We start from the raw sequence: 26,816 nt of genomic DNA, 5'->3' as shown, positions 1-26,816 counted from the left end.
TGAGGGTTGATGAGATTTGTGAGACTCATTCATCTATGTACAGGCAAGGAAACAACAAGAAAATCAAAACAGTGAGCTGAAATTGCCCATAGGTGTGAATGCAAGTGTGAATGGTTGCTTGTTTATATATGTTGGCCCTGCAATGGACTGATGATCTGCCCAGGGCGTACCCCACCTCTTGCCTAATGTTAGCTGGGATAGGCTCAAGCCCCCCCACGACCCTTAAGGATAAGCAGTATAGATAATGGATGGATGGCAACAGTGAGCTATAATAGACCAATTCTGCACAGAACTGGTGAATGAGTTGGTGAAGGTTAAATTTATGCCACATTAATTAACCATGTAGATTGACCAATGCAGTGTACTATGAGTACAGCCATATCAGGCTGATTAGATCCAAGCTTCTCAGAGCTGTGGACCTTAAATATGGCTCCCATTAGTAAAGAAATTATTGAATTGAGGAAAAAGCTCTGAAACACACTGGTTGATAATCCAATGTTTATTTTAAGAATAATACACAGTGCTGAGTTAGAGTCTTGGAGTTGTTATAAGAGTGCTGTCTAGGATCATTTACCCAACAGTTATCACATATATTGTCTGAGACAATATCTAAAAAGGCGTTCTGCTCAACTGCACATTGAAAATTACAATTATACTACTTAAAGTAACATGTTATATGTCAGTGGCTTAAACTTCAAAACAGTTATGATCATAAAATACCTCAGATACAGAGACCATCCACACCTAGCTCTGATCTGAACATTTGACAGAGAGAAAATGTTCCTGTCAGTGTGTATACTCATATCTTTGTGTGTGTGTTAGTGTTTGTGTGCTCTGTATGATTACATCTCTATGTGTATATGGGTACACCTCTTGTGCATGACATCTGGTATGTGGGTATTACTTTAAATTATCTGCTCTCATATATTGTTGTCACATACTGCTCTGAACTGCATAACTCATAAGAAATATATATACTTCATCTAGTATGTAAGGTGTATGTACCATTACAGACAATGACATATTTTCTTAATAAATTTAAGCAATGGGTGGTACTTTTACAATTCTATGGATGATCATAAGCAGGTGTGTGTGCATGTTTCTGTTCTGTTTCTGTATACTGTATGTGTGAGGATATGCTTTATCTAAACAAGGACTTTATATACTGTAAGAGCAAAAGCTAGCAGCACAGCACTGATCTGGATACTCCATGGTGCTCCACATGTGACCTTGTGGTTAAAACCAAACAGGGCTGTCATAGCAATCGGGTTGCTGCAGATGTTTCTGGATATACAGCCAAGCTGCAACACATCTGTAGAGTTTGATGTAGCTGAGGAAAAAAGACACAAGGAAGGAGAGAAGAGAAATAACACATATTAGAAACAGAATGACAGGTGTGTTTGGTCAAACTGGGGATATGACTGTAGCGTGATGATAAGTAGCATGTTAGCTGATATACAGCATGCAACTACAAGGTGCATTTGGCTTGTCAGATATGTCATTAATAATTGCTTCACTGAATTATGATAATCACTGGAACAATATGGCAGCAAATAAATGAATAATAAGCTGAAAATAAATTGAATCTTTTTATCTTTTTAACACCATTCTAGACAGCACAAGGGTGGTCCACAATGGTGGTCTTAGCACTGTCACCTCACAGCAAGAAGGTTCTAGATTCTAACCACGACTTTTCTATGTGGAGTCTGTTTGTTGTCTCTGGGTACTCCGCCTCCCTCCCACGGTCCAGGCATGTGTGAATGGGTGTTTGTCTATATATGTCAGCCCTGTGATAGCCCGGTGATGTGTCCAGAGCGTACCCTGCCTCTTGCCTAATGACACCTTATAAATTAGAATTATTACTCCAATCATAAATTAAGGACAATCATAAAACGACTAAATGGGTAATTATTTTTATAATCAGTATTAACATCACTTGCTGTGAGGCACACTGAGTTGCTCGTGTATGAAATGTGCTTCAGTGGTAAAGTTTGCTGTGCTAGCATGAACATCAGTGCCCACTGTACTTAGGACCAACTGAATCATTGCACATCATTCCACTGCACAAACTCACTGTTGCCACTGAAACAACTGTCCTCAACTCCAACACAGGACAAAGTGGCATTGCAGGTCCCTGCTAAGCTGTCATCTGAGCTCGCACACGCAGGACACAGCTTTCCATTCATTAAAGAACTGGGAGCTGGAAACAAAAAAGAAGGCAATAGAAATTGAGACAGGCTTATTTGAAATGCAGGTCTTCACTACATGAATGAATCTTTAACTGCAGCTGTTAGCATTGGATCTCCCCTCATTGGTTACTGAAACCTCCATTGTTATGATGTGACTGCTGGTTTAAAGTAACAGTTTAACATTTATATATTTGTATATAATATGCTTATTCTCTTTTTCTTGAAAACTTAGACGAGAAGATGGATGCCACTCAAACCTCTTAATGGATGAGCATAAAGATTGGAAACAAGAAAACAGATAGCCTGCCACTGTCCACTGATAAAATCCATCCACTAGTGACAAAAAAGCTCTAGTAAGTAACTTCCTGGAGTATTTGCTAAACTAGCTGTTGTTTTTAAGACTGCCAATCCAGATCAGTGAGGAGCCTTATCAGTGTGATGTGATGTTTTTGGCTGAGGTGTATTTTTGAGCAGTGGTGAAGGTATTAGCTATTTCCTCTTACTTCCAGCCTTAATGCAGAACTAGGCTAACCACATCCTGACACCAGTTAAAATTGGTATCAAGCTTCTCTTAGTCTCAGATAAAAAGAAAATAAGTGTATTTCTCAATATACACTCAAGTGAAATTTAAGATTAGAATGAAATGTGACATGCAAGTACAAAAGGTTTTACAGATACCCCACAATAAAATTACTGTAGCAGTAGCTCTTACTGGCCAGTGTTTGAAAGTTGCAGTTGTCAGTAATGCAGCAAATCTGAGTTAGGGCCACCCGTATGAAACCTTGGTTCACAGACCATTCAGTCTCAGTGTTGATAGGAGTGATGCAGGACAACAGTGATGAACAGTTTTTATTCACTGTCACACTAGAGGATGAACCAGTCCCAACCACTGAGAGAGAAAAAAACAAAACAAACAAACAAAAAAAAAAAACAGGAATGACAACACAAACAAAAGAAAAATTAATTGTTAAAGGATTCACTTTCTCCTTATCTTGAAGCAAATACCCACTCTATCTCATCATAACAAGATAGAATTGTTCATTTACTTCATTAACATGGTTGAGGTAAAAGCATTGAATTTATATAGTATAGTATAGTATAGTATAGTATAATAAATTACTGGCACCCACCTGCAGTGACAGTCATGCATGCTGTACTCAGGGCAGGACACTCGACTGAGGTTGAGTTGGAACACATTTCATTGGCACACGTATGGCAGCGCAGCAACTCAGCTGAAATGTGAACAAAATCATTTACAGTGATCAATTCATGCCTGAGGTGGCACGGTAGTGCAGTGGTTAGCACTGCCTCACAGCAAGAAGATTCTGGGTTCGAATTTGCATGTTCTCCCTGTGCCTGTGTGGGTTCTCTCTGGGTACTCTGGGTTCTTCCCACAATCCAAAGACATGCAGGTTAACTGGTGACTCTAAATTGCCCGTGGGTGTGAATGGCCGTTTGTCTATATGTGTTGGCCCTGTGACAGACAGCTGGATCACAACTGATGTCTCAAACACATAGAGAAGGTAAGAAATTCAACAAATTAACCTTTGACAAGGCACACCTGTTAACTGAAAACTATTCCAGGTGATTACCTCATTAATCTGACTGAGAGAATGTCAGAAGCTGTCATCAAAGCAAAAGGTGGCTGCTTTGAAGAATCTAATAGAAAACATATTCTGGTTTCTTTAACACTTTTTGTTTACTACATAATTCCAAATATGTTCTGTCATAGTTTTATGTCCTCAGTATCAATCTACAATGTATAAAAGCACTTAAGCACAGTAATATATGTGATTTGATCCCCCCCGCATTTAACATTTGCAGTTGCAAATGTCAATTGCTAATACAGAGATGAAAAAGCATGCAAATAAAAAAAAAGATTCAAGGTTGAGAATTGTGCAAGGCTCCTGCTTTGTGCAAAAAAAAAATATCTGTTCCTCTAAAAATGCAGATAAATCAAATAAAATAAATATAGACAGACATATGCAATATTTTCTGTTTTGATACAGAAGTAAATATCAGGCAAATCTGTTGCTCAGAGAAAGTTAGTTACCTTTGTAGAGCAGAGCTGAGGTCAAGCAGACAGTCAGCAACAGTTTCATGTTTGATGGATGTTGGCAAGCATTTGATGTTCTGAGGCAGAAACACTACTGCTTATATACAGTTGTGCAGTGCTTTCTGGTAGGTTAGAAAAATCCAATATCCTTATCATTTTCTTCTGATCCAACAGGAGGCGGAAAAGGGCAGAAATGTCTCTGGGTGGCACCTGAACACAACTTGATGTCAACTCTTTCAGTTCTGGAACTAGTTTTACTGCTGTTTATCTGATCATTGTCTAGTTCATTTCTCTCTCAGGCCCATGAGCTACAGCTTTTCTGTTTGTTAGTGTAGAGGCAGCTAAAGTTTCAGTAGTTAGCCAAACACAAGGTTTCTTTGAAAGGAAGACAATGGCCAAGCAAGGTGTTTCTGGACAGTCCATTCATTTCCTCAGTTATTTATGGTTTTCTTAAGTGCTTTTGAGATTGAGATAGATTTTTTGAGAAAATGTGACTGAGAGATGTACTGATAGACCTGTCTGAGGCAGATATCAAATCAGGTATACTATGCCTGTGCCCTGCACATACCCATCACATCTTTGACTATCATCCTCTGACGCACATGTGCAATCCAAAAATGAATCTGAGTTTCAGTCAGGATTCCTTTTAAAACCATCTTCAGATCTTGGTGTTCAGCAAATACAGGCAACACATAGACCTGCTCTGCAAACTCCTATCCATTCCAGACTGACAGAACGGCATGTATTCAAGCTTGGTCTTAACAGATCATGATACATCTATTTTCTGCTGTTAATGTTGACCAGGTTTACAGTGAACGTATGCAAAGCAAGGTAGCACAAATGTGGTGGTCCCAAGATGTAATCAGATGTCTGAACAACAGGGTCTTTTCAGTACAAAAGAGCAGTGTCTATACTCCAAGCCCCTCCCCTGATCCTGAAGGTTGAGTCCAGCCATCTTGGAATGGTAACTTTCCTCTGCTTATCTCTTTACACTTCCCAAAGCTCATGACTTGGTGAGGAGTGGAAAGGCCTCCACACACTGCGCATCTATGCAGTCAGTCTGATGACCAACAACAGAACTACATTCATGCTGCAAAATATATCATGAAAAAAAATATCATGCTATAATATGCTATACCCATTCTATTCAGGACAAAAATGAGGTACACCAAATTGACAAGATACAACCACGGTTGAACCCAGTGGCCACAGAGAATGCGCTTGAGATCAACTATACAATATTAGTCTGACAATGGCCAAAACAGACAGATGTGGGCCAGTGGAAACAAAGATGAGTGTTGGATGTGGCAAATACTTGTTTTATCCCATATACTGTGACAAAATGTTTGCCTTCTCTCGCTAGATTGACAACTTCTTCAATGTGTTTTGTGACACTGACTCATTGGAGTACCATTGTTTAACTAAGTAATGAAATACTGGAGAGCCCAGATGAACTAAACAGACCATGCTGAAAATTAGAAACACTTAAATCATCTTGTACAAATAATAGTACAAGGGAAATGCACACTATGTGCTAAGACAGTACAAACATATCATAAAACAAACATAGTACACACTACAGATCTCTAACAGTATCACTTACCAATGAATGAAGTGAAGACAATAAATGATAAAGAAGCAACAGATCTGATGCAGTTAGGTGGTGAAACCACATTCCACTGTGGCAATCCCTGTACACACATGTTGCAAATTGTACACAGTAGCCTTTCACGAGAGGGTTCATGAATACTTTCCATGCTTAAAGGATATTTAAATGAATTTTACTGTTTTTTCTGCTTAGCCAGATCAAGATTTATGTTGCTTTCATTATGCCTATATATGTGGATTGAAACTAGTTATCACAATTCATTGATTTCTATGGGATCATGTCTGGTGTGTGTTCATCTCTTCAGTTGAAGCTTACTGTCTGAGAAATGGGAATGAAATCAACCAGTGTAATAAACCATTAAATGTTTTAACAAACATGAAAATTAAGCAAAAAGTGAAGTAGTTTGAGTACTAAGTTTAGTGTTAAGAAGAGTATTTACTTAAAACGTATACTATTTTGAATTTAGCATAACTATAGTTACTATAGTCAAGTCATCTTGTTGGTGTTTCTGTTCTTGTTGATACACTGACATATTGTTTACCAACCTACTTGGTAAGCTGTCATCCACATGTTGAAATAAAATGCCACAACTTCTGTCCAACAGTTTACTATTAGACAGAAGTACAAAATTCAGCATTCAAAACTCATACATTGCATGGAGTTTGATACAATGGCTGTGATCCAATAGTATTTAAACCATGGATCACATGTTCAAATCAATAGATCAGACTGAGTAGAGATAGAGGATGACTAACTCCTCCTGTACTGATCTCACGGAGGTGTGTCAAAAAGAGATTGATAGAGATAGTGTGATGTTAACATGGCATAATAATATGAAAACAACGTCAGAGTCGTTCAGGTTGGAGGACTTTAAGAGAGGAGTTGATAAAACCTGATAACATTACCCAGGGCTGAGAGAGTACTTACACTTCCTCCCTGTGCCTGCGTGGGTTCTCTCCAGGTACTCCCTCCATCCAAAGACATGCAGCTTAGGTTAATTGGTGACTCTAAATTGCCCATAGGTGTGAATGGGAGTATGAATGGTTGTTTGTCTGTATGTGTTGGCCCTGTGATGGACTGGCATCCGTACAGGGTGTACCCTGCCTCTCGGCCAGTGACAGCTGGGATAGGCTCCAGCCCTCTGTGATGAATAAGCAGTATAGATAATGGATGGATGGATGGATGATTCATCCAACAAACCTGTACACTCAACTACAGGCTATATTACAAAGTGGTACCCAATACTTTAATGTAGTAATGTATTATTGGAGCTATACAATAATGACAAATAAATCTCATTAAATCTCTCATTGAATGACATTTTTCAAACAAAGCTCTTGTAGTGTGGCTCAAAAAACAAGACAGGACTGAGCTTAGTCTCAGTGTAGGAAAGGGTTCCTGCACCGACACCTGTTCATCACCATTAATACTGAGGGAAACTGATCTTTCCTACCTAAACGCCAACACTCACAGACCTTTTGGTTGTTTTTGTGAATGAAAGTGCTTTTTGGCTTACAGCAACATCATAAAGCCCTTGTGGATATCAGGTTATGGGACAACTGTAAAACAGGGAATAAAAGTGATCGAGTCAGAATGCTATCTCAGTCTCCCAACAAAGATGTGCAGTGAGCACCTGGATGCTGTGAGTGCAGAGGAGGGTAGGAGGAGATGAGGTCTATATGAGTAAATGACATCAGGCATTAATGTAATAAAAATAGAATTTGTGTACGTCTGCACAGTGTAAATAAATAAGTAGGACAATACAATTTTCCCCAGATATTATTTCAGCAGTGAAACCTGAATCATTGTACTAAATGTAGAGGGAAAAACTGACTCATCTGCTGCAGTGTAGACTGTTGAATGTTTCTTCACTGATTAAAAACAGAGTTCACTGTTGAAGTTAAGCAGAAAGTTTTTATTATGTTTATGAAATGAGTCCATGAATACCTGGTTTCCTTAGCAACTAGCACACCAGAGTCTACTAATTGGGCTTTATGTGAAAGTCATGGGTTGAGACTTTAGATTAGACTGTGTTCGTTCATTGATTTCCAATCAGTTGTGGGTGCAGCAGCAAATAAGTTACTTATTAGTTGTAGAAATAATAATAACAATCATAAAATACTGAGAAAGAAATCTATGTCTCAAGCAATACAGTGAACACATCTGAAAATCTTTGGTTCTTGTTGATATCTTAATTTCATGTCAGCAAATAAGTTTGACCATGGGTCACTTTTTTTCAGAGGCCAACATAGTTTTAGTGAAGTATTTTATTTCAATTAAGAATAAAGCTGATTTAGAGAGCTTGTTGTTGTAGGTTTGTATCCAGGGGCAGGGGGTCTCTCTAATGATTGTATGATTACAGAAACCATTCAATTATAAAGGGTCTTGAACCCAAAATATCAGTGTGATTCCTACTGTCACCTCACACATTAAATAATCTCCTAATACTACTACCATTATTACAGTATATTGTTATTACTGTAAGAACTATTGAATTAGGCTAAATTTTTGCTTGAAACCTCCAGAGCACATACACTAGTGCATTTTTCAGTGAAGTAGGAGACATCTTGTACACAGCAGTTAACCATTTTAAATATATATGTATTCATTTATATCTGCATAGGGAGCCCTCTTCCACAGAGCTTGCCATGTTTCTACAGAAACCCAGAATAGATTTTCATGTTGATGCCTCAGCCTCAGTATAAAGAAGACAAAGAGGACAAAGAGGAAGAAAGGAGAGAGCACATGCACTTGTTTTACAGACCAACGACTAAATGCAAACTCTAAATATAGCTATATAAACAAACCTCTTCACTTGACAGACTAGCTGATGCGGTAGTTGACACCATTTTGCCAACTGACAGCCACTGTAGACTCTTGGACACAAGGAGGGGTGAGGGGACAGGTATTCAACGGGTTGCAATCTGCATTCTCACCACTAGATGTCTACAAACTGGTCCATCAAGTAAAAACAGCTCTTCATTAAATGTAGCGTGCAGCTTAATTTTTGGCACTGAAAGGTTGGTGGGCCCTGCACTCTTGTGGCTGGAGAGGTGCACAACATCCATTAAGTCAAGTCAATTTTTGTTCATATAGCACCAAATCACAATAGGCATGGTGCACCTGGGAACTCTCTCAAAGCTTTAGAAATGGGTTTATACCCTTGCCCTGAACTATGCCTTGCCTCAGTATTTGTTGCAGAGCTCAGAGAGTTCCTTTGACTTCATGGCTTGGTTTTTGTCCTGACATGCAGAGTGAAACAGCATCATGCATTAGGTCAATGGCAGGTCCCCACAAAGGTAGTTGTACAACTGTATAAGTGTGTGTATGTGTGTGTGTGTGTGTGTGTGTGTGTGTGTGTGTGTGTGTGGTTTCACTGAGAGGGGAAAGGTTCTATTATATTATAATGAGCCTTCCATTCATTTGCTATGATGCATTCATTCTAGAACTGACTGCTTCTCCACAGAACACTCACCTAACCAGAGCCTGGACTGAATAACACTTATCTTCAGTGGAAATTTACATCCATCTATTGTCTAGCCATATGTTTCTTAATTGTCTACAGTGTCTTTGTTCATTTGACTTGGAGAGCCGACGCAGAGGAAGAGGCTATGTAAGATTTTCTAATTTGACCAAAGCAAACCTTATGACAAAGATGTTGTTTAGCTTTACATGTATCTAGACCAACTAACTACTTTCATTTATTTAATTTTATCTTCAAATCAACGACATCCGCTCTGTATTAATTTTCAACATAATAAGTTAGTGTTTCACATATATTATTATTATATTATTTCACATCCAGCTGGTCAGTCTGTGTAAGTACCTGCTTACAACATAAAAAACAAAATCAAGAAATAACTTGGAAATATTTGGATTAACATACAATACAGGACTGATTTTATGACAGCAATGAGGTTTTTCTTTATAATTAAGGCATTTACTTTGTCTTAGTATCCTGGGAAGGTGGACAGGAGATCAGATGTGTGATGGTACAATACGTCCATCACAAGCTCATCCCAGAAATGAAGAAACAAAGGAGGTTGTGGAGCCTCAGAGAGAAGGTTAAGTCAGACAGTGACAGCAGGCACTGTGATGCTACTGTTTGACTGGCTCCAACAGGAAGTAGGAAATTATTTTTTGCTACCCCTTCTTTTTTTCCTCTCCTTCATCTTCCTCCTGTGACCTAACCTCACTTCATCTCTGTTAAACTTTTCTCTCCTTCATTTACGCCATCCATTCTTTCCATCTTTTATTGCCTGACCTTTTTATTTATTCTTTACCTCTCCAGATTTCTTCTCATTCCATCTTTCTTCTGCTATCTCTCCATCCTTCTGTCCTTCATCTTCAATTAGTCGACATAATCAAAAACACCTGATTATAAAAATTTGTTGTCATGGAATAAAACCAGAGACTTTGTAAGAGAAACCATTACTGCAGTGCACTACAGGAGGTGCTGGGGGCATTATTGCTTCCGTTGAATGTAATGATAGCATTACTAATGAAACGTGACCCCCCACCCTCCCACGAAAAACAAAGAAAAAATGTAAAAATCAAGAGATCGTTGAAGTTTGTGTTTCTCTCCCCACTTCCTGTTTCTCATGCATCTCTGTGTGTGTGTGTGTGTCCACACACAAAAGTGAAAGAGCTGCAGAGGAGACGGGTTGACAACTCCTACACGTTAAAAGCAAGAAAAGCTCCAACAAGTGTTGGTCTCTGCAAAACTGTAGATGAACAGATGTTGACTCTAGATGTCGGAAATGTCAGATCAAAATATCAGTGTTTTTTTTTTCTTTTTCATACATGCTATCTGCTAGCGGCTAGCTCTACTCCTCTCTTTAGACACCCATATGTAACAGTATAGATATCTAACAACCCCCCCACACACCGCAATACTCTGCACTTGGGCGTAAAGTAACCTTGGAGCCATCCTGAAGTGAACTGAGTACACAAGGGATGTATATATACAGATACCCTTCTTCTTCTCTCTCTCTTCCTTCTTTTGCTGCTCTGCCCTTCCTGACCTTTATCTTCCTCCTTATCCCCTTCTACTTCCCTTCATTTATATTCCCTCTTTTCCATTCAAAACAGACAAACATCAAGAAGCCCACAACTGACTTTTTATTCTCCTCTTGTACCAACCTTTGGGGCAGTTTTGTGTCAGTTGGCCAACTTTACCACATGTAACACCATTGTCGCTGTGGGTGCTGTAGCAGGCTTTGTTAATACACTGATGAGGACACGCAGTCTACACAACACCTCCCACCATCAGGCTGAACTCCCTACAAAATTCAGAATTGGGATTATCAGGTTTCAAAGACAGACGCTCTGACAATGCATAACATCTTTCCTCTGCTGTAACTGAAACTCATCCCACTCTGATATTATTGCTATTGATGGCTTGAAATGATCCTTTCATATTGATAGGATATGTTGATGTTGTCATGTTTTCATGTTGTCTTCTTGTGCAGTTCCTCCACTGGGGCACTGGTAGGTGGTAGTGCATAAGGGAGAGGAACACTGTTCTCAAATGAGAAGAAGTAGAAGTAGGAAGTGCAGGGGGAAGACCATTTTTTCTCTCAGGCTTTGAAGGGCAGCTAGGACAGCTAGGGCCCCATCCCTCACGGCCCACTCCTTTATAGGGAGGTTCCATAGTGCACACTTGGCCTTTAACAGATGCTAAACTGCTATAAACATCTGCATACTTCTGGAATATTCCTTCCCTAGTCACCCTAACCCCTCTAGTTTGCATAACCTAATGTAATACTGTAACCTACTGCAACCTAACCCATCCAGCAACTTAAATATGTCTTCTTCTTTTTCTTTCAGTTACTAACATTGAGCTATAACTGTGTCTTCAGACTTTAAACCTTTTTGTGTTTTTAAAAAAATCATTTGTTTCGAGCCTTCTTTCTCTTTCTTCTCCTGTAGTGTTTCACACATACTCTTGGACATTTTCTTTCCCTTTTTTTCTTTTTTGATGTCTGAAGTGTTTCTCACCCTGTTCAGATTTATATAGCAGCACTATCAATAGACAGATAAAATCTGTAACATACTCAGGTATGCATACATTACAAAGACAACTCATACAAACTACTACATACAACTTTCATCCCTTATTTCAACAACAGCTGTAAGCCCTAAATCCTTCTTTGGAATTCAGCCCACATAATAACTTCACTATCTCAGGTATGTCAGTGGTCACTATGTAGGATCAAATTTTTAAATATGGTTTCTAATCCAACCTGGTAAACTTGTCACATCAGGCTATCATAGTTATTGCTGCTATGTTTTCATCACCACTGAAAACTGTGCAAATGGTATATGGACTGCATTTATTTACCACTTTTCTAGTCACATCGACAACTCAAAGCACTTTACAATACAGATCACATTGACCCATCCACACATATTTATACAGCACTTCTCTAGCACATACAGACACATACACACTGATGGAGGCAATTTGATGTTTATTATCATGCCAGGGGTCAAATGTGGTATAATGTATGATTTTTTTTGAGTGGATGACCCATTTTACCTCCTGAACCATATGATCAATTACAATCTCTAAGACTAAGCTGGGTTTTCCCCTTCTAAAGCAGTCTTCCACCATGCAAAGATACTCCTCTCCTTCTCCCTGCCACTCTCTCGCAAGCCAACTCTCAACAGCATGAACTTTATTCAATTCAATTCAATTCAGTTTTATTTATATAGCACCATATCACAACAAAAGTCATCTCAAGGCACTTTTCATATAGAGCAGGTCTAGACCGTACTCTTTAAAATAGGTATTTACAGAGAGAGACCCAACAAATCCACCATGAGCAGCACTAGGCGACAGTGACAAGGAAAAACTTCCTTTTAAGAGGCAGAAACCTCGAGCAGAACCAGGACTCAGGGTGGGCGGCCATCTGCCTCGACCAGTTGGGTTAAGAAGGAGTGGGGGGGGGTATAAGTAATTTACTTAACTTAGCAGTATATATAATTTCTATTTATCTATATATCTAATTTCTAATTATAACAGCAGGTGTTGAGTGGAGTTGTAGGGGCAGCAGGAGACTTGTCATCACAGATCAACTTTATCACCTCTAAGATAATAAATGCATTTCAGTGCCCACCAATTTCTGATTTAGCTCACTTGCAACGTGGGTTAATCATTTATAATTGTAAGAAGTATTTTATTTTACAAGATATCCATTAACAACCATAGTGCAACTAGACATTACATTTTTGGTTAGTGGTGTCAGTCAGTGTGGCAAAACAAGGTTGTCATTGTGATTTACATGTGGACAAAGTCATAGTCATAACAATGATTTCAATTCAATTCAATTCAGTTCAATTTTATTTATATAGCGCCGAATCACAACAAAAGTCATCTCTTAAGTCTTGGTAAGAAAAAGGTTAGGTGGGTGGTACATGTCAAAGTAACATCCAGAGGAATTCCAGGACCCAAGGTTTCCGAGCAGAAAACAGTGGCCTCAGTGTATGGTAGAAACTGTTGGGTTTCTCTCTATATGTTGTAAGGTCTTGACACTCTATAAAGTGCCTTCATTTATCTTCTGTTTTTTTGTGAATTGTGAACTTTTATCAGCTCAGATGTGAAATTTGACTTTTTTGTGAAAATAGCATAAGTCAAAAATGTTTTTGGTGATCTGGTAGATACATATAGGCCTATTTGTGAACCATTATGTGATAACCACAAAATTTAAGCTATCTTTTTATTCTCCACCTCCCTTTGAACAGTTATTTCCATCAGATTCAGGTTGTGATGTACTTAGCTCATATTTCTGAGAAACATGTCGTGTGTGTGTGTGTGTGTGTGTGTGTGTGTGTGTAGTGTACCTGGCAGTAATCTAAACTGTAATGCATTGCCCCTGTTGTCACCCTCTCAAGTGAACTGTAAACAAGCTATATATGGGGATGCTGAAAGGGGCTGGCTGTCTGACACAGGAACAAGCTCAGAGGGTCACAAATAGATGTACTGATTACATTTACAATAACAAGAGGTAGTATGATATTATTGAGAGGGGAAAAGTTCCCATTATTCTAAAACCACAAAAACACTGAAATTCACTAGAATAAAATAAACAGACCTTTATTGTCTCACAGATATTTGGACAGATATTTGTTTTTGGTTCAACAATAAAAATAATGATGGTATGCCTGTTTTAGAAAGAAAGCAGATATTGTCTTAATGACAAACCACAGACTAACATTCCTTGTGTTGAAGTTAGGAAAGAGTTTGGACTATTATCATAACTAGCTGTCTTCCCCATGTTCAGCACTGTACTGTGCTTTTCTACCTCTCTCAAAAACTTGGTGAATTGTTGAAAATAATGTAAACTGATCTTTAACACTGGCATATTCATTATGTATGTTTACAACTGTCATGAGTTCAGTATTGCTTATTTTGTCATTGACTGTAATTTGTATATATACTGACAGGAAGTGAAAGTCCATAGCCTTTATTTGTATGGTGTTATATTGCTCGTATGAATTTTGCCTAACGAGGGTCTGAAGACTAAATATCACCTAAATAAATTGAGCTCTAGAGATGGAGAGTATGTGGAATCTTTTTGGTTTTCTTTCAAGAAGAAGAAAATGGAACTGCTTCTGTCATATTGCCTGCACATTCACAAACTACCAGGTGCTCATTTTAGACACACACTTTCTGACAGTAACTAAGCATTGGAATAAATGTGCATACAGCACCATACCATGCAGAAAAAAACTGAACCTAATTTCAGTGCCGCCCTAGAGTGAGTACTGGCCTTGACCTGGCCACCCCTATGAAAATGATGTCACTTCGACCACTGACATGCAGGACACAGAGTGTACGGATGCCCACAGTCGCCACCCAAGTGTGTGCGTGTGTGTGTTTTAAACAACAACATGGTGATAACCTGGTCGGTTAGATGACAAATCACGTACAGTCTTAAGTGACAGAGTGAACCTTAGATAGGTGGTGGTGGTAGGAAAGTAAGAAATTTGTAGTCTGGTATGCCAACACAACAAGGACCAGCATCAAATCGGAGCGTGGTCATTGACAATCAAATCCACACACAATGTGATTATACACAGACACTGAAACGAAAAGAAGCAACACACAGTCTTTAGAAAAACATCACACCACATGTTCACATCATCATATTGCACTGCCATGAGGAATAATATATCTCCCTGCTTGTTCTGCACAACCTAAAACCAAACCAAAAGTCTATCACCAGTTATATTTGTATATATTAATGTTGCTCCCCAATATTTTATACTTTAACACAAAACCTGTTAATATCTTGCTTCTGTATCACAAGAGAAGCAATGATATATATTATTTCTGGCTACCTAGACTAGGTAATAGGAATCTTTTTAACATGCAACAGATGGACTATATTTCTATCATTAAACTGACAGTAGGCTAAATAACAGAAATACCTCTTTGTATAATGCAATACAATTCAACAGCACCACAAACTGCACAAAATTCTCATCCAGTTGAAAAAGGACCTCTCCACAGCATTAGTTTTAGCTGGGTGTGGTGTACCTTATCAACGGCCAGTTGAATGTATTTGATAAAGCTGAAGTTGTTATTGTAACATGAGCATTGTACATGTTGTGGAAATAGTGTTTCTGTTTTTATGGTATGTGTTACTGTGATGACGGCACACACTCTTCTCTGTCCAAGCTGTTTATCAGACAGAGGAAACGTTATGTAAAACACAATGTGACCAGGTCACTCACACACACACACACACACTCACTCACACACACACACACACACACACACACACATACACACACACATACACACTTCCTTGTTTACTATCTTCCTAGAGTAGGCAGGTGGGATTCCTGGCTCCCGATTGGCTGCCTGCCGCTCACTGCGCTGTGCCGTTAGCTGACGTCGTCTATTAAATAACTCTCATGTGCAGCAATGCAGACTCCAAACGCGAGCATCCTTTGGGCTACTCAGCTACACAGCCATTTGTTGTTGCCAACGAACTCTTTTAACGCCAGAGGATCTTATAGATTGTCTCCATGTGCTGTTTGTCTTAAATTCTGCATTCGGACCTTTGAGGATGACGAGTAAGATGAAGTTTGTTCGGTCGCTGATGAAGACCTGCAGCGCTGGCCAACGTGCCCAAACACATAGATCATTTCTCCAAGTTCTCCCCGTCTCCTCTGTCAATGAAGCAGTTCTTGGACTTCGGTGAGTGCTCCTCATCTGTGAACAGTCTGATTATAATTTTCTTTCATTTCTTTATTTCTTGATTTTACTATTATTTTATTGACTATATTTGTTTCAAATTGAAGTTCAAACGCATTGTTTATGATAGACATATTCCATTCAGTTATTTCATATAAACCACTGAGGTTGATTTGTATCTTTGAGCCTCGGTCTCTGTACTCGGTGTATGCATTGTGCAGTAAACCGTTCAGGACTTCAGAGACCAACAGCACATCAACAGGAAGGAGCTAAAACCAAGAAAGGGCAGTTCTGTTAAAGTTTCCCAACATGTCTCATTGGCTTGATTTCACCATCTGACCCCATCACTGAAGCAAAACAACGTGTCAGCTGTGACCTCTCAGATCTCAGTGATGATGTTTGTGGTAGTAACTTTGCTGTTGCTCATGTTATTCCTTTTGAGTGATGATAATAAATACAGTGAAAGCAACCAATGACTTTTGTTTAGAGACTGCAGTGTAGTGTGTAGAGGAAGATCATTTTTCATATTTAGTTCCCCCCTGAATTTACAATATAATTAATAATTACATAAATAGTTACATCAAAAAGACAAGAACTTACAGCTTCGTGGCTTTCCAGAGCTTCATAATGATTTTTAATGTCTGGCCTTCAAACATATTGTTAACAGATAAGCATTTAGCAGGTTAAGAGCCAGATATTTCCCTCAAGAGTTAGTAGAGCCCAAAAACAAAAACAAACAAAAAAACAAAAAACAACAAAAAAAAGAAAACCATAGATTTCTGGTCCTAAGTGACAAGAAAACAGACAAACAAACAAACAAACAAAATTAATTAATTACACGAAGAGAGGCTTTACTTTTTTTTTTTAAAAACAAAGTGAAGGCTAAGACTCAGCACCCCTCACCATCCCAATCATTTTTGTACAGTTGCACAATTTGCTCTAATTATCTAAAATAAAATTCTCATGAGTCAATCAATTAATTCTTGAGAGTACCATAAAAAGCTGTAGGTTATAGTTAGATTACATAAACCCATATTAACTTGTTTGTAACCTCGTACACTGAATTATAATGCTATTCTGTCTTCCAGGATCAACCAACGCCTGTGAGCGCACATCATTTGCCTTCCTTCGTCAGGAGCTTCCTGTCCGTTTGTCCAACATCATGAAGGAGATCAACCTGCTGCCGGACCGGCTGCTGGCCACATCCTCTGTCCAGCTGCTCCAGACCTGGTAAGACCTGAATACTCACTGAATGATTGACGGAATGATTAGCAGAGTATGTGATTGATTGGTGACTGATTTACCGACTGGTTTCCTAACTGACCTCACAAATCACTGCTGTCCAGCAAAGAACTCCACCTCACAGAACATCTTAAAAATATAAAATATCATAAAAATACTGTCACTTTTATTTTTCCAAAAGGAGCTGATTACAAAATAGCCTTGACATAGAAACTAAGTGGCATTTGATTTACTTGATTTTATAATGTACAAGTAACAAAATTATGTGTAACTTTGTACCCTTGGAAATTTCCCCGTTTTTATTTCTGGTACAACTGTTGGAGTACAGGAAACATTTTCAACACTCTTTAAAATCCTTCATTTTTAGCTCCTCATTTTTAAGCATTGAAAGCTTTTTAATCCAGCTGCTATGAATAGCAGGCCAACAGTGCACTGTAGGCTCACATGTAATCCAGTGTTACATTACAAAGTGAGGGAGGAGAGAGAGAGTGTGGCTGAACTTTGTCCCAGTTCCTCCTTTAACCCCCGCCTTTCTTCTTCATTTTCCTCGTCCTGCCTGCTTGTTGTTGCAGCTGAAAGGAACGGCATGTTCAGATCAGCAGCTTCACCACTGAGTGACAGCGATAAAGTCAAACTTGAGCGTCATGTAGAAGAAGGTGCTAAAAGATTGAGCTTCAGTTAATTAAATTAGACACTGACCACTGGGATTTTTTGAAAGTAGTGTTTTAGACATAAACTTCTGAACTCAAAAAAGTTTGTCACATACAGAGAGAAAGGTAATTTAAGGACTTTAAAACTGACATGATCTCATAACAAGATAAGCGCAAATAAATCTCTGTAGTGGACTGATCTGCTCTGGTCTTTTCAACACTTTCAGTGTTTTTCAAAATCCTGACATCATGCTGTTATGTCTCTGAGGACTTTCTAGGAACTGCTTAAATTACAGATGGTCTATTAGTGTCATGGAACGTGCTAGACACAGGGAGTTTTCCAGAATAGCAGCTGAGATGTTTCACTTGTTGGATCACACTCAGATCGCATTTCCTAAACATGGTTAACTTCTAGACAGTCAACTGACGCAGACTGAGAATCCATGCTGTTGCTGTTTGGATCTTAACAACACTTTTTACAGTGTGTACACTACAGGTACATTTTATTTCACCTTATCAAAGATAAGAGGTAAAGCAAATCTCAATATAAAACAAATGCAAACAAACAAACAATGCAACAATTTCCATGCTTTTCTAACCTTTTACAATGAAGCTGACATATGCAGTGGTTCAGAGTCTTCAGTTTTTGTTTCTGGTTAGAAAGAAAACCAACATTGTTCTCACTGACTAATACACAGACACTGGGCATTGTTATGAAAGCAAAAAATCTAAAATACAAAGATCTCCCCTTCACTTACAGATTTAGTTTTTAGAGGAGATAACCCAGAGCAGATATGTACACTCTAACAGGAAAAGCATGGTACTGCCTGTCAATTAGACTCTAATAACAAACAGCACGCAGCAATAATTGAATATCAGGCGGCTGACTGCTCGTGATCTGCTGGGAGGTGGGTCATCTACGGGAACAGGAGACATATTGGAGTTGCATCAGAACCACCTACATGCTACATGTCAGGTCTGGTGATGGATGGCAGTGTTTACATGTGACTGCACGTGACCCTGCGGCTGCAAGTGTGCTATATAGTCAAGGATTCTCTTGTGTTTGTGTTCTCCCAGGTACATCCAGAGCCTGATGGAGATCCTTGAGTTTCTGCACAAGGACCCTGAAGATCAGAGAGTCCTTGAGATGTGAGTGCAACACAGGGCAGGACAGAACTGGACAGGAGAGCGTTACTTTCACTTTCTTTTTCTTTAACATAATATCTGCCTTCTTCTTCACCTCCTCCTGTCCTTTCCCTTCCTCCCTTTTCTGTTGCCCTCCTCCGTCCCTCCAATTCCAGGTTTGTGGAGGTCCTGGAGGCCATCAGGAACCGACACAATGAGGTGGTACCCACCATGGCTCAGGGAATCATCGAGTACAAAGATGCCTTTGGCCAGCAGGATGCCGTCACTGACCACAACATCCAATACTTCCTTGACCGCTTCTATACCAGCCGCATCTCTATCCGCATGCTCATCAACCAGCACAGTGAGCTGCCCCACACACACACACACACAAAATACAAGCCTCTGCCTCCAACCTGTACTGTAGTTGCTACTGTAGTAGTTCAGCTGACCTCATGACTAGAGATCAATCATCACACATTCTGATAACACACTAATAATCTACTAAAGCTCATAAACTACAGAAACTAGTGGTAGTCGTGGTAGGAAGAGTAATAACTGATTCCTCTTCCTCTACTCTCTTGCAGCTCTAGTCTTCAACGGAAACACAAACCCCGCCCACCCCAACACCATTGGCTGTATTGATTCCATGTGTGATGTAACAGAAGTTGCACGAGGTAGAGGAGAAAGAGGAGAGAGGCTATCACAGTGTGGTTTGACAGGTGGTGATTAGGTTTAGATGGCAGTTCAGAAGATTCATACCCTTAATTTCATTATGTTGTCCTGCAATCACTTCATCAATGATTATTATGTATGTAGACTGTTTTTAGAGTGGTATACAGTGTATATCTGGAGGTTTCTAATATGCTCGCTGCCAAAATAATGCAGTGAATTTTAAAACTTTGTATTTTTACAGTCTGCATTTTATTGAAGCAACCAAGCACTACATTTCACCATGGTCATTTCATAGTTAAGTGTCTGTTTCACTTTTTGTAACTCTCATAGAGGAACAAATCTCCTCACGACATCAAATGAAGCAGGTCTATATGTGGGACAGAACTGGCAGGGGTTTACTTCGGGCTGCTTGTACTTAATACTGATGATAACCTTGTATTTATCACATCTGTTTATCTTTATGTCTGTTTTATCTTGTCAATACAGGGCAAAGAATAGAGTTGTTTTCTCTCTCTCTCTCTCTAGATGCCTATGAGAGTGCTAAGTTGCTGTGTGAGCAGTATTACCTGGGAGCACCAGAGCTGGAGCTGAGGCAGACGAATGGTGAGACACACACAGGCATAACACTGTGGCAAAACACACAGTTTTTATCAGTTGTTGATGTGTGCTGACAGTGCTTTTTTTCCCTCCCTTAGCCAACAACATCAGAGAGCCTATTCAGATATCATACATCCCATCTCACCTGTACCATATGCTCTTTGAACTCTTCAAGGTAATAAATCATATTGCATCTGCATATAAAAAACTTTAAATCATCATCAGGTCTAAAACTAACAATTAAATTCATGATAATTGAGATGATAAATTTTGGGGACTTAGCAGTGATAGATTAAAAAAAAAAGAGGTTAGAGAACTTAAAACTGAAGCAGGAGAAACTGGAATACCCTGCCTGTTTTTCTGCATTACCTCCCAAACACTAAAATAACACAGTACCTATGAATACCTGTTGCCATGGAGAGGCAAAAAACTCAATTAAAGCACTGAGGCATTTTTAACAAACCCTTTATTTTTGTGCTAAGGATATAAATACCACATCATAGTTGCTAAATACATTCAAAATAACTTCAAATCGTAATGAATAATAACATGTATTGACATGTTAATAACATATCTATATTAGCCTGAATGTGCAGTTTGGGTCCCACTCTCTTTGCGAACTACTAAACCTCACTGTGTTCTTTCTGTAGAATGCGATGAGGGCAACCATTGAGAACCATGAGGCCAGCAGGACCCTCCCACCTATCAAAGTTATGATTGCTCTTGGTGGGGAGGACCTGTCAATCAAGGTGAGTAACTCATCTGCCAAACTCAGAAACTCTTGAAACATCATATATTTAATTACTGTGAAAAACTAATCTTCGTCATAGTGAGCAAACAAGACATGTTTCTATCCTGTCTATTTTCTTCAAACTACAAGCAATGCATGCTGGGTACTTTTGTTCAATTTTATCTTTTTAATAACTTAATTAAGGAGTTCACTTCTCTGCAATGCATTCATTCAACTCAAAATTTAAAGTCCAAAAGATGTACATTTTTTTAAAGATTGAATTGATTTGAAATGAATAAAACATACAGTTACAATGCTGTTGTGCTTGCTTTGCAAAGGAACATTGGCAAACAAATATACCATTCTTTGTTATGCTGGTAGAAGTGGCTATAAATTGCCACAATGCTTCAGCAAACATATGTAACACAACTTTAAGTAAGCTTTGTAGCTTGTCACAATTAGAAAAGTAAGCATGTTATCCGAATGCCTCAAATTCTCAAACCAAGATAGAACCAGATTTGCAGTAATCCATCCTGTACTAAAGCCATACTGAAGTATGTTACATATACATCATGTAAGACACTAAGGCGATAACTGTATGTAGGGATTGTTAGAAAACTTGTGAAAAGAAAGAGAATATTTTCTTTCCTGTCCCCATTCTGAAATGACGTGTTTTCACCCTTTGCCCCATTGTTCATGTTACCCAGACTTACCTCTGTTGAGCTGAGTAATTAGGTTATATAAACCTCATAAACTCTCATTATCATCAAAGAATCATAATCCACCCTTATACCAAGCCCATTCAGTAACGTCATCAGCCCCTGGCACACCATGCATCCATATTTAGACAGGATTAACTCAGCACACCATTAGCTGATACCTGCAACCCTTGCTCTGCTCCTTAATTGGAGACATGCACACACACACACACACACAAACACACACACACACACACACACAGTCACTGTATGTCTATTTAGTGGTTGCTTTGCCTCCATCAGTGCTGCTGAGCCCTCACTGCTGTGTTAAACTCTCCATAATCTCCATCTCTCTCTCTCTCTCCAGATGAGTGACAGAGGAGGTGGAGTTCCCTTCAGGAAGACAGAGCGTCTGTTCAGCTACATGTACTCCACAGCGCCCAGACCCTCCATAGGAGATAAACACAGAGCCCCACTGGTGAACAAATAACACAAAAAAACCCCAATTCAAACACAATATTAATACACAAGGGGAGTTAACGTGTGTTTGTGTTTGTGTTTGTGTGTAGGCTGGGTTTGGCTATGGTCTGCCCATCTCTCGGCTCTACGCTCGCTACTTCCAGGGAGACTTGCAGCTCTACTCTATGGAAGGTTACGGCACTGATGCTGTCATTCACCTAAAGGTAATATACAGTTAGAATATACTGTATGACTTAATTAATTATAGCATATTAGCCAGATAAAGATATCCAGCTACATCTTTAGTCAGCTAATTTAATTCTAACTTCAAACGTAACAGGATCAGGATCACAGTTAAAGGCTCTCTAAAATCAGATTAAACTGACAGATGTTGTTCAGTAATCATCTCAAAATATCTGTGATTCACTTAAAATATCTGTGATTCATAAAAATATTTCAGCATTTTATTTGCCCTCTTGCTGAGAGTTATGTGAGAGGACTGATACCACTCTTATGTGTGTACAGTAAATATCTCCTATCTCATTGTACTTTTAGTATAATGACATTAAAGGGCATTCTATTCTAATATGTAGCTAGAGTCAGTTGCCTTACCTTAGGAGGAGTCTTTGCTGTTTGCCTGACAACCAGAAAGTCACTTCTGCCTAACCCCCCTAAAACCATCTAATTCTTGATAGGAAAAAAATAAAGGTATTTAGTAACATGGGACTGTTCACTCAACAAATACTTCCTGTTTCTGTAAAGCTGTACCTGTGATTGACATAAATTTCAAAGATTTTAACATTTAAATTATAAATCATCATCAAAATGTCATAATTGAATGGCTTATTGTTCCACTGGTCTTAGGTGCTATGTCAGATATTTGAAATATTTGCAACATTTTCCTCATAGTACTCCAAACTAAATTTGAATTGGCCATTTTTATTGTGTACTGATAGTATTTTATTATAATCACCTATATCATTGATTAAAATAGCCTTGCTGAAACTGGAACATCTAATTAGGTAAAATCAAACTAATTAGGTTAATTGTGTACAAAGAAGAGGGCCCAAGTCCAGAGTGAGTCAGATCAAAAACGCATAGTGAGTAAACCTTGCATTTAAGTCCATGCTCTGTGTCTGTCTCTAGGCATTGTCTACAGACTCTGTGGAGAGGCTGCCAGTTTTTAACAAGTCTGCTCTGCGTCACTACAAGCTGAGTTTGGAGGCAGACGATTGGTGCATTCCCTCAAAGGAGCCTTTGGACCTGGCTGTTTACCGTGCTGCCAAGTGATTGAGTCAAGACCTGATGTGACATCTTACACAAACATTTACAAGATGACCATAAAATGTCCCTTAAAAGCAGGGCATTGTGGGACCAGAATTGTTAGCCCAGCAAGGAACAGGGGCTGAACTGATCAAAAGTGGCCAAGAATGAAAGAGAAGGCCCGGCATTGATGTCCTGATTGTCTAGGAATTTTCTTGATTAGAGCAAGTTCCTTCCTCCTGTATCTCCTCCTGCTTTCGTTACATGCACCTTAGAAAAAGGAAGAGAAAAAGTCAAATATGAACCCAGACAGAGAGAGACATAGAGACAGAGAAAGAGAGGGACAGAAAGAGACAGAGAGAGAGAGAAAGGAAAAGAGATGGTGAGATGAACTGGTAGCAAAGCTAAACAATTTCTAGAAAATATCTAAGTGGATATTTTCTGACCAATATCCAGATTGTGGATAAAATACCAGCAATCATCAGTTGTAGTAGTAATTGTAGTAAGCAATAATTTGTTGTTAGGAGCTGCACAGCTGTCCCTCTGCACCCAATAATGACAAACTGCTGGGAAGAGAGGCAGCTCTTCTCTGCAGCTCCTAATGTTAGCTTCACATACTAACTTCACACAACATTGCTTCACAGCCTTGAATGCTAGAAGCTTAAAACAACAGTATGATGTACTTACAACAGCAAGTGTTTCACTACCTGACATCTTTCTGTTGTTTAAACTCAAGAGCTTTGCTAGTTAGTGGCACCAGGTCCAAACATTCCTCAGCTATCTAGATTGTTTATGTCCATAAAGACACAAAACATCAAAATGATACTTACAGTGCAGTTACTGTTGCACGGAGAGCAGATTAACCAAACAATAGCCAGAGTTCCACTTTGTAGTTTGACTGAATTCATGTCATTTGGGCCAGCTGGCCAAGTTGTCTTTATGGTTGGTGAATTTGATGGTTACTGTAACTTTTTTACTGATTCTTAAGATGTTGAAGTAAGCTAGATTGAAAATGGTCTGTGAGGGTTGGAAGTTGTTTGTGACTGGCCAGTGAGCCTGGTCCCATAACATGCACACAGCACACGACTTTTTGAAGGGCCACTGGGCCACAGCTGGGATTCTTCCTGGTAATTGTTGGTGAGAACAGAAAAAGAATGTGTGAGAGTTTGAGTGAGTTTTTAGATGGCATCAGCGGGAAGGAATACCAGGCTGCAGCACACAAAAAATAAACTTGCTTGAACATGATTATGTATGAAACTGTCAGATTTATTAATCGAAGGTTTTAATCCTCGGTAATAACATCTGATGACATGGATCCAAGTGGCTTTTATATTTCTTGGCAGCAAAGAAGTTCAAATGAAAGAGACTGTGGTGTGATTTGAAGGATTTCAAATGCATCGTCTAGCTTTATATTCCAAGTCTTACCTCTCAAGAAAAAAGTTCAATAAGTGCCTGTGCATATTGACGGAGAAGTGCTTTTTTTTTTTTTTTCTACAAGAAACATAACATTCTTTCTTTGTGTGACTGGTCTGCTTTTGTGTGAATCACTCAGGGGGAATGCTATGCAGACTTGTGTTGTTTTTAAATGTTAAGTTTGTCTTGATCAAATTGACTTAAGTAAATTCTTTCTTGAATTCTCGCTTTTTGGCAGAACAGATGTTCACCTGCCCAGTTACTGACAGTACACAAGGATTAGGGGTCATTTAGCAGAATGGTGTCACACTGTCAGAGAGTTATGTAAGCATGTCTCCTGTTGACAGTCATGGTTATCCATTAATTAGCTGAACTGAAAGTATGGAAAGCACCTCAGTCAGTGTGTTGTTAAAGACCTGTAATGAGTCCTAACTGAAATGTGTGTATGAAAATAGTAACTCTGTTATACTGTGTTATATTGTGATTGAACAGTGTGTATAATATTTACAGATACAAAATGTGTGTTATCCATTGTGTTTTGTGGCCTTTGGAGTGCCTGTATTCTATTGTAAATTTGAATTGAACTGTTCATATTGGAGGACTTTTATTTTTTATAAAGAAAGGTTTGAAAAATAAATTGTTACTGGATTACATGTTGTATGATGAATGTGTGTGTTCAGCAGCAGGTAGACTGTGTGTCTCACAGACCAAGAACTGTGCAGAAGGAAGCAATAAACCTGAACACATGCTGAATTATATAACACGAGTGGAAATATGTACAGTAATGTGTGTACATACGTGCTTGACTTCGTGTGTCTCTTTGTGTGGATGACTTGGAACAGCTCACAACACTGCCAGTGTCAGTGCAGGGACTTTGGCCACCATACAGGGTGTGTTGGCTGGGACTTAACACGCAGTGAGGTTCTCTCTGTGTGTGTGTGTGTGTGTGTGTGTGTGTGATTGATTGATTGGACTGATAGACTGCTGGGCTGTAACTACGATCCTGTTACACAGCTGTAAAGATTACAGGTCTGGGGTCAACATCTACTATAATCATAAACTAAGGCCTCAATCTAGGCAGAAGAAACTGGTATTATTCTCCAGTTTTCTCACTGCCCAACGTCCAAAAGCAACAATGTGTTATTTAGCCTAAATGACTGTAGAGTTGTCAAATGAGAGGAGCTATCTCAGGCATCCCTGGTTCATAAAGTAAAAATATCTGTCATCTGTCAGTTTTTATAATTTGTCAACTGTGGCTCTCGACTATAAAAACCATGTGTTCTAAATTTCTTACCTCTGTGGTTTGCATTTCTGACTGGCACAAAACAAGTTCAAAACGAGTTAAATCTCTCTGGAGTATAACTGACCCCAAACATAAGTGACATGACTGAACCATTTCGTACAGGAAGTTGGGTTCAGTATGAGACTTCCTTGGTTTAGTGTGGAGCACCTAAACAATTACTATCTTAGCCATTCACGTTTCCTTTAAGATGAATAGCAACTGATTTCAGTGTACTGCCATCAACAGGTCAAATTATATTTTATCCAGAACTTTGAGTTATTAACAAATACCTGCAAGTATGGAGACATTCCCATCAGAAATGTCAGCACGATAACATGCTAAACAAAGACGGTGACCGTGGTAAACATTATATCTGCTACACGACAACATGTTGTTGCTGTGTTAGTATGCTAATGTTGCATTTAGCTCAAAGCACCATTGTGCCTATCCACCTTATTCCTTGCCCCCCATGATACTTTACTTATCCTGTCACTGCAATGAAACCAGCATTTGCTGGGCTAACAGGATGCTAATCCTCTTTCCCTGTGCTTTTGGGAAATAAAACAATGCTAATTGGTTAGTGTTACACCTTAAACGGGATAATGAGGTCATATATCAGTC

General features: G+C 39.0%; 1 protein-coding gene and 1 pseudogene across 1 annotated transcript; one reads left to right on the top strand and one right to left on the bottom strand.

The window, feature by feature from the left end:
* Positions 1 to 433: 433 nt before the first annotated feature.
* LOC127142978 (phospholipase A2 inhibitor PIP) lies at positions 434 to 4,386 on the bottom strand. Its single transcript, XM_051073924.1, has 5 exons — positions 4,243 to 4,386; positions 3,320 to 3,421; positions 2,902 to 3,078; positions 2,075 to 2,200; positions 434 to 1,330 (listed from the first exon to the last, which is right to left on the bottom strand). Exons 1-5 carry the CDS (start codon positions 4,289 to 4,291, stop codon positions 1,146 to 1,148), a joined length of 639 nt encoding a protein of 212 aa, XP_050929881.1. The 5' UTR covers positions 4,292 to 4,386; the 3' UTR covers positions 434 to 1,145.
* An 11,375-nt stretch (positions 4,387 to 15,761) lies between these two features.
* LOC108898542 (pyruvate dehydrogenase (acetyl-transferring) kinase isozyme 2, mitochondrial-like) lies at positions 15,762 to 25,674 on the top strand (annotated as a pseudogene).
* Positions 25,675 to 26,816: the final 1,142 nt, after the last annotated feature.

Source organism: Lates calcarifer, linkage group LG11 (genome assembly GCF_001640805.2).
Source record: "Lates calcarifer isolate ASB-BC8 linkage group LG11, TLL_Latcal_v3, whole genome shotgun sequence".
NCBI lineage: Eukaryota > Metazoa > Chordata > Actinopteri > Centropomidae > Lates > Lates calcarifer.
The sequence above is the reverse complement of the archived record's forward strand: the minus strand, read 5'-3'. Positions and strand labels throughout refer to the sequence as shown.

Coding starts and splice junctions, on each gene's coding strand:
- LOC127142978 (XM_051073924.1), bottom strand. CDS start 4,291: ATGAAACTGTTGCTGACTGTCTGCTTGACCTCAGCTCTGCTCTACAAA. Junction 3,422..4,242: donor CTCAGCTCTGCTCTACAAAG/GTAACTAACTTT, acceptor TTCACATTTCAG/CTGAGTTGCTGCGCTGCCAT. Junction 1,331..2,074: donor CAGTTGTTTCAGTGGCAACA/GTGAGTTTGTGC, acceptor TTTTTTCCTCAG/CTACATCAAACTCTACAGAT.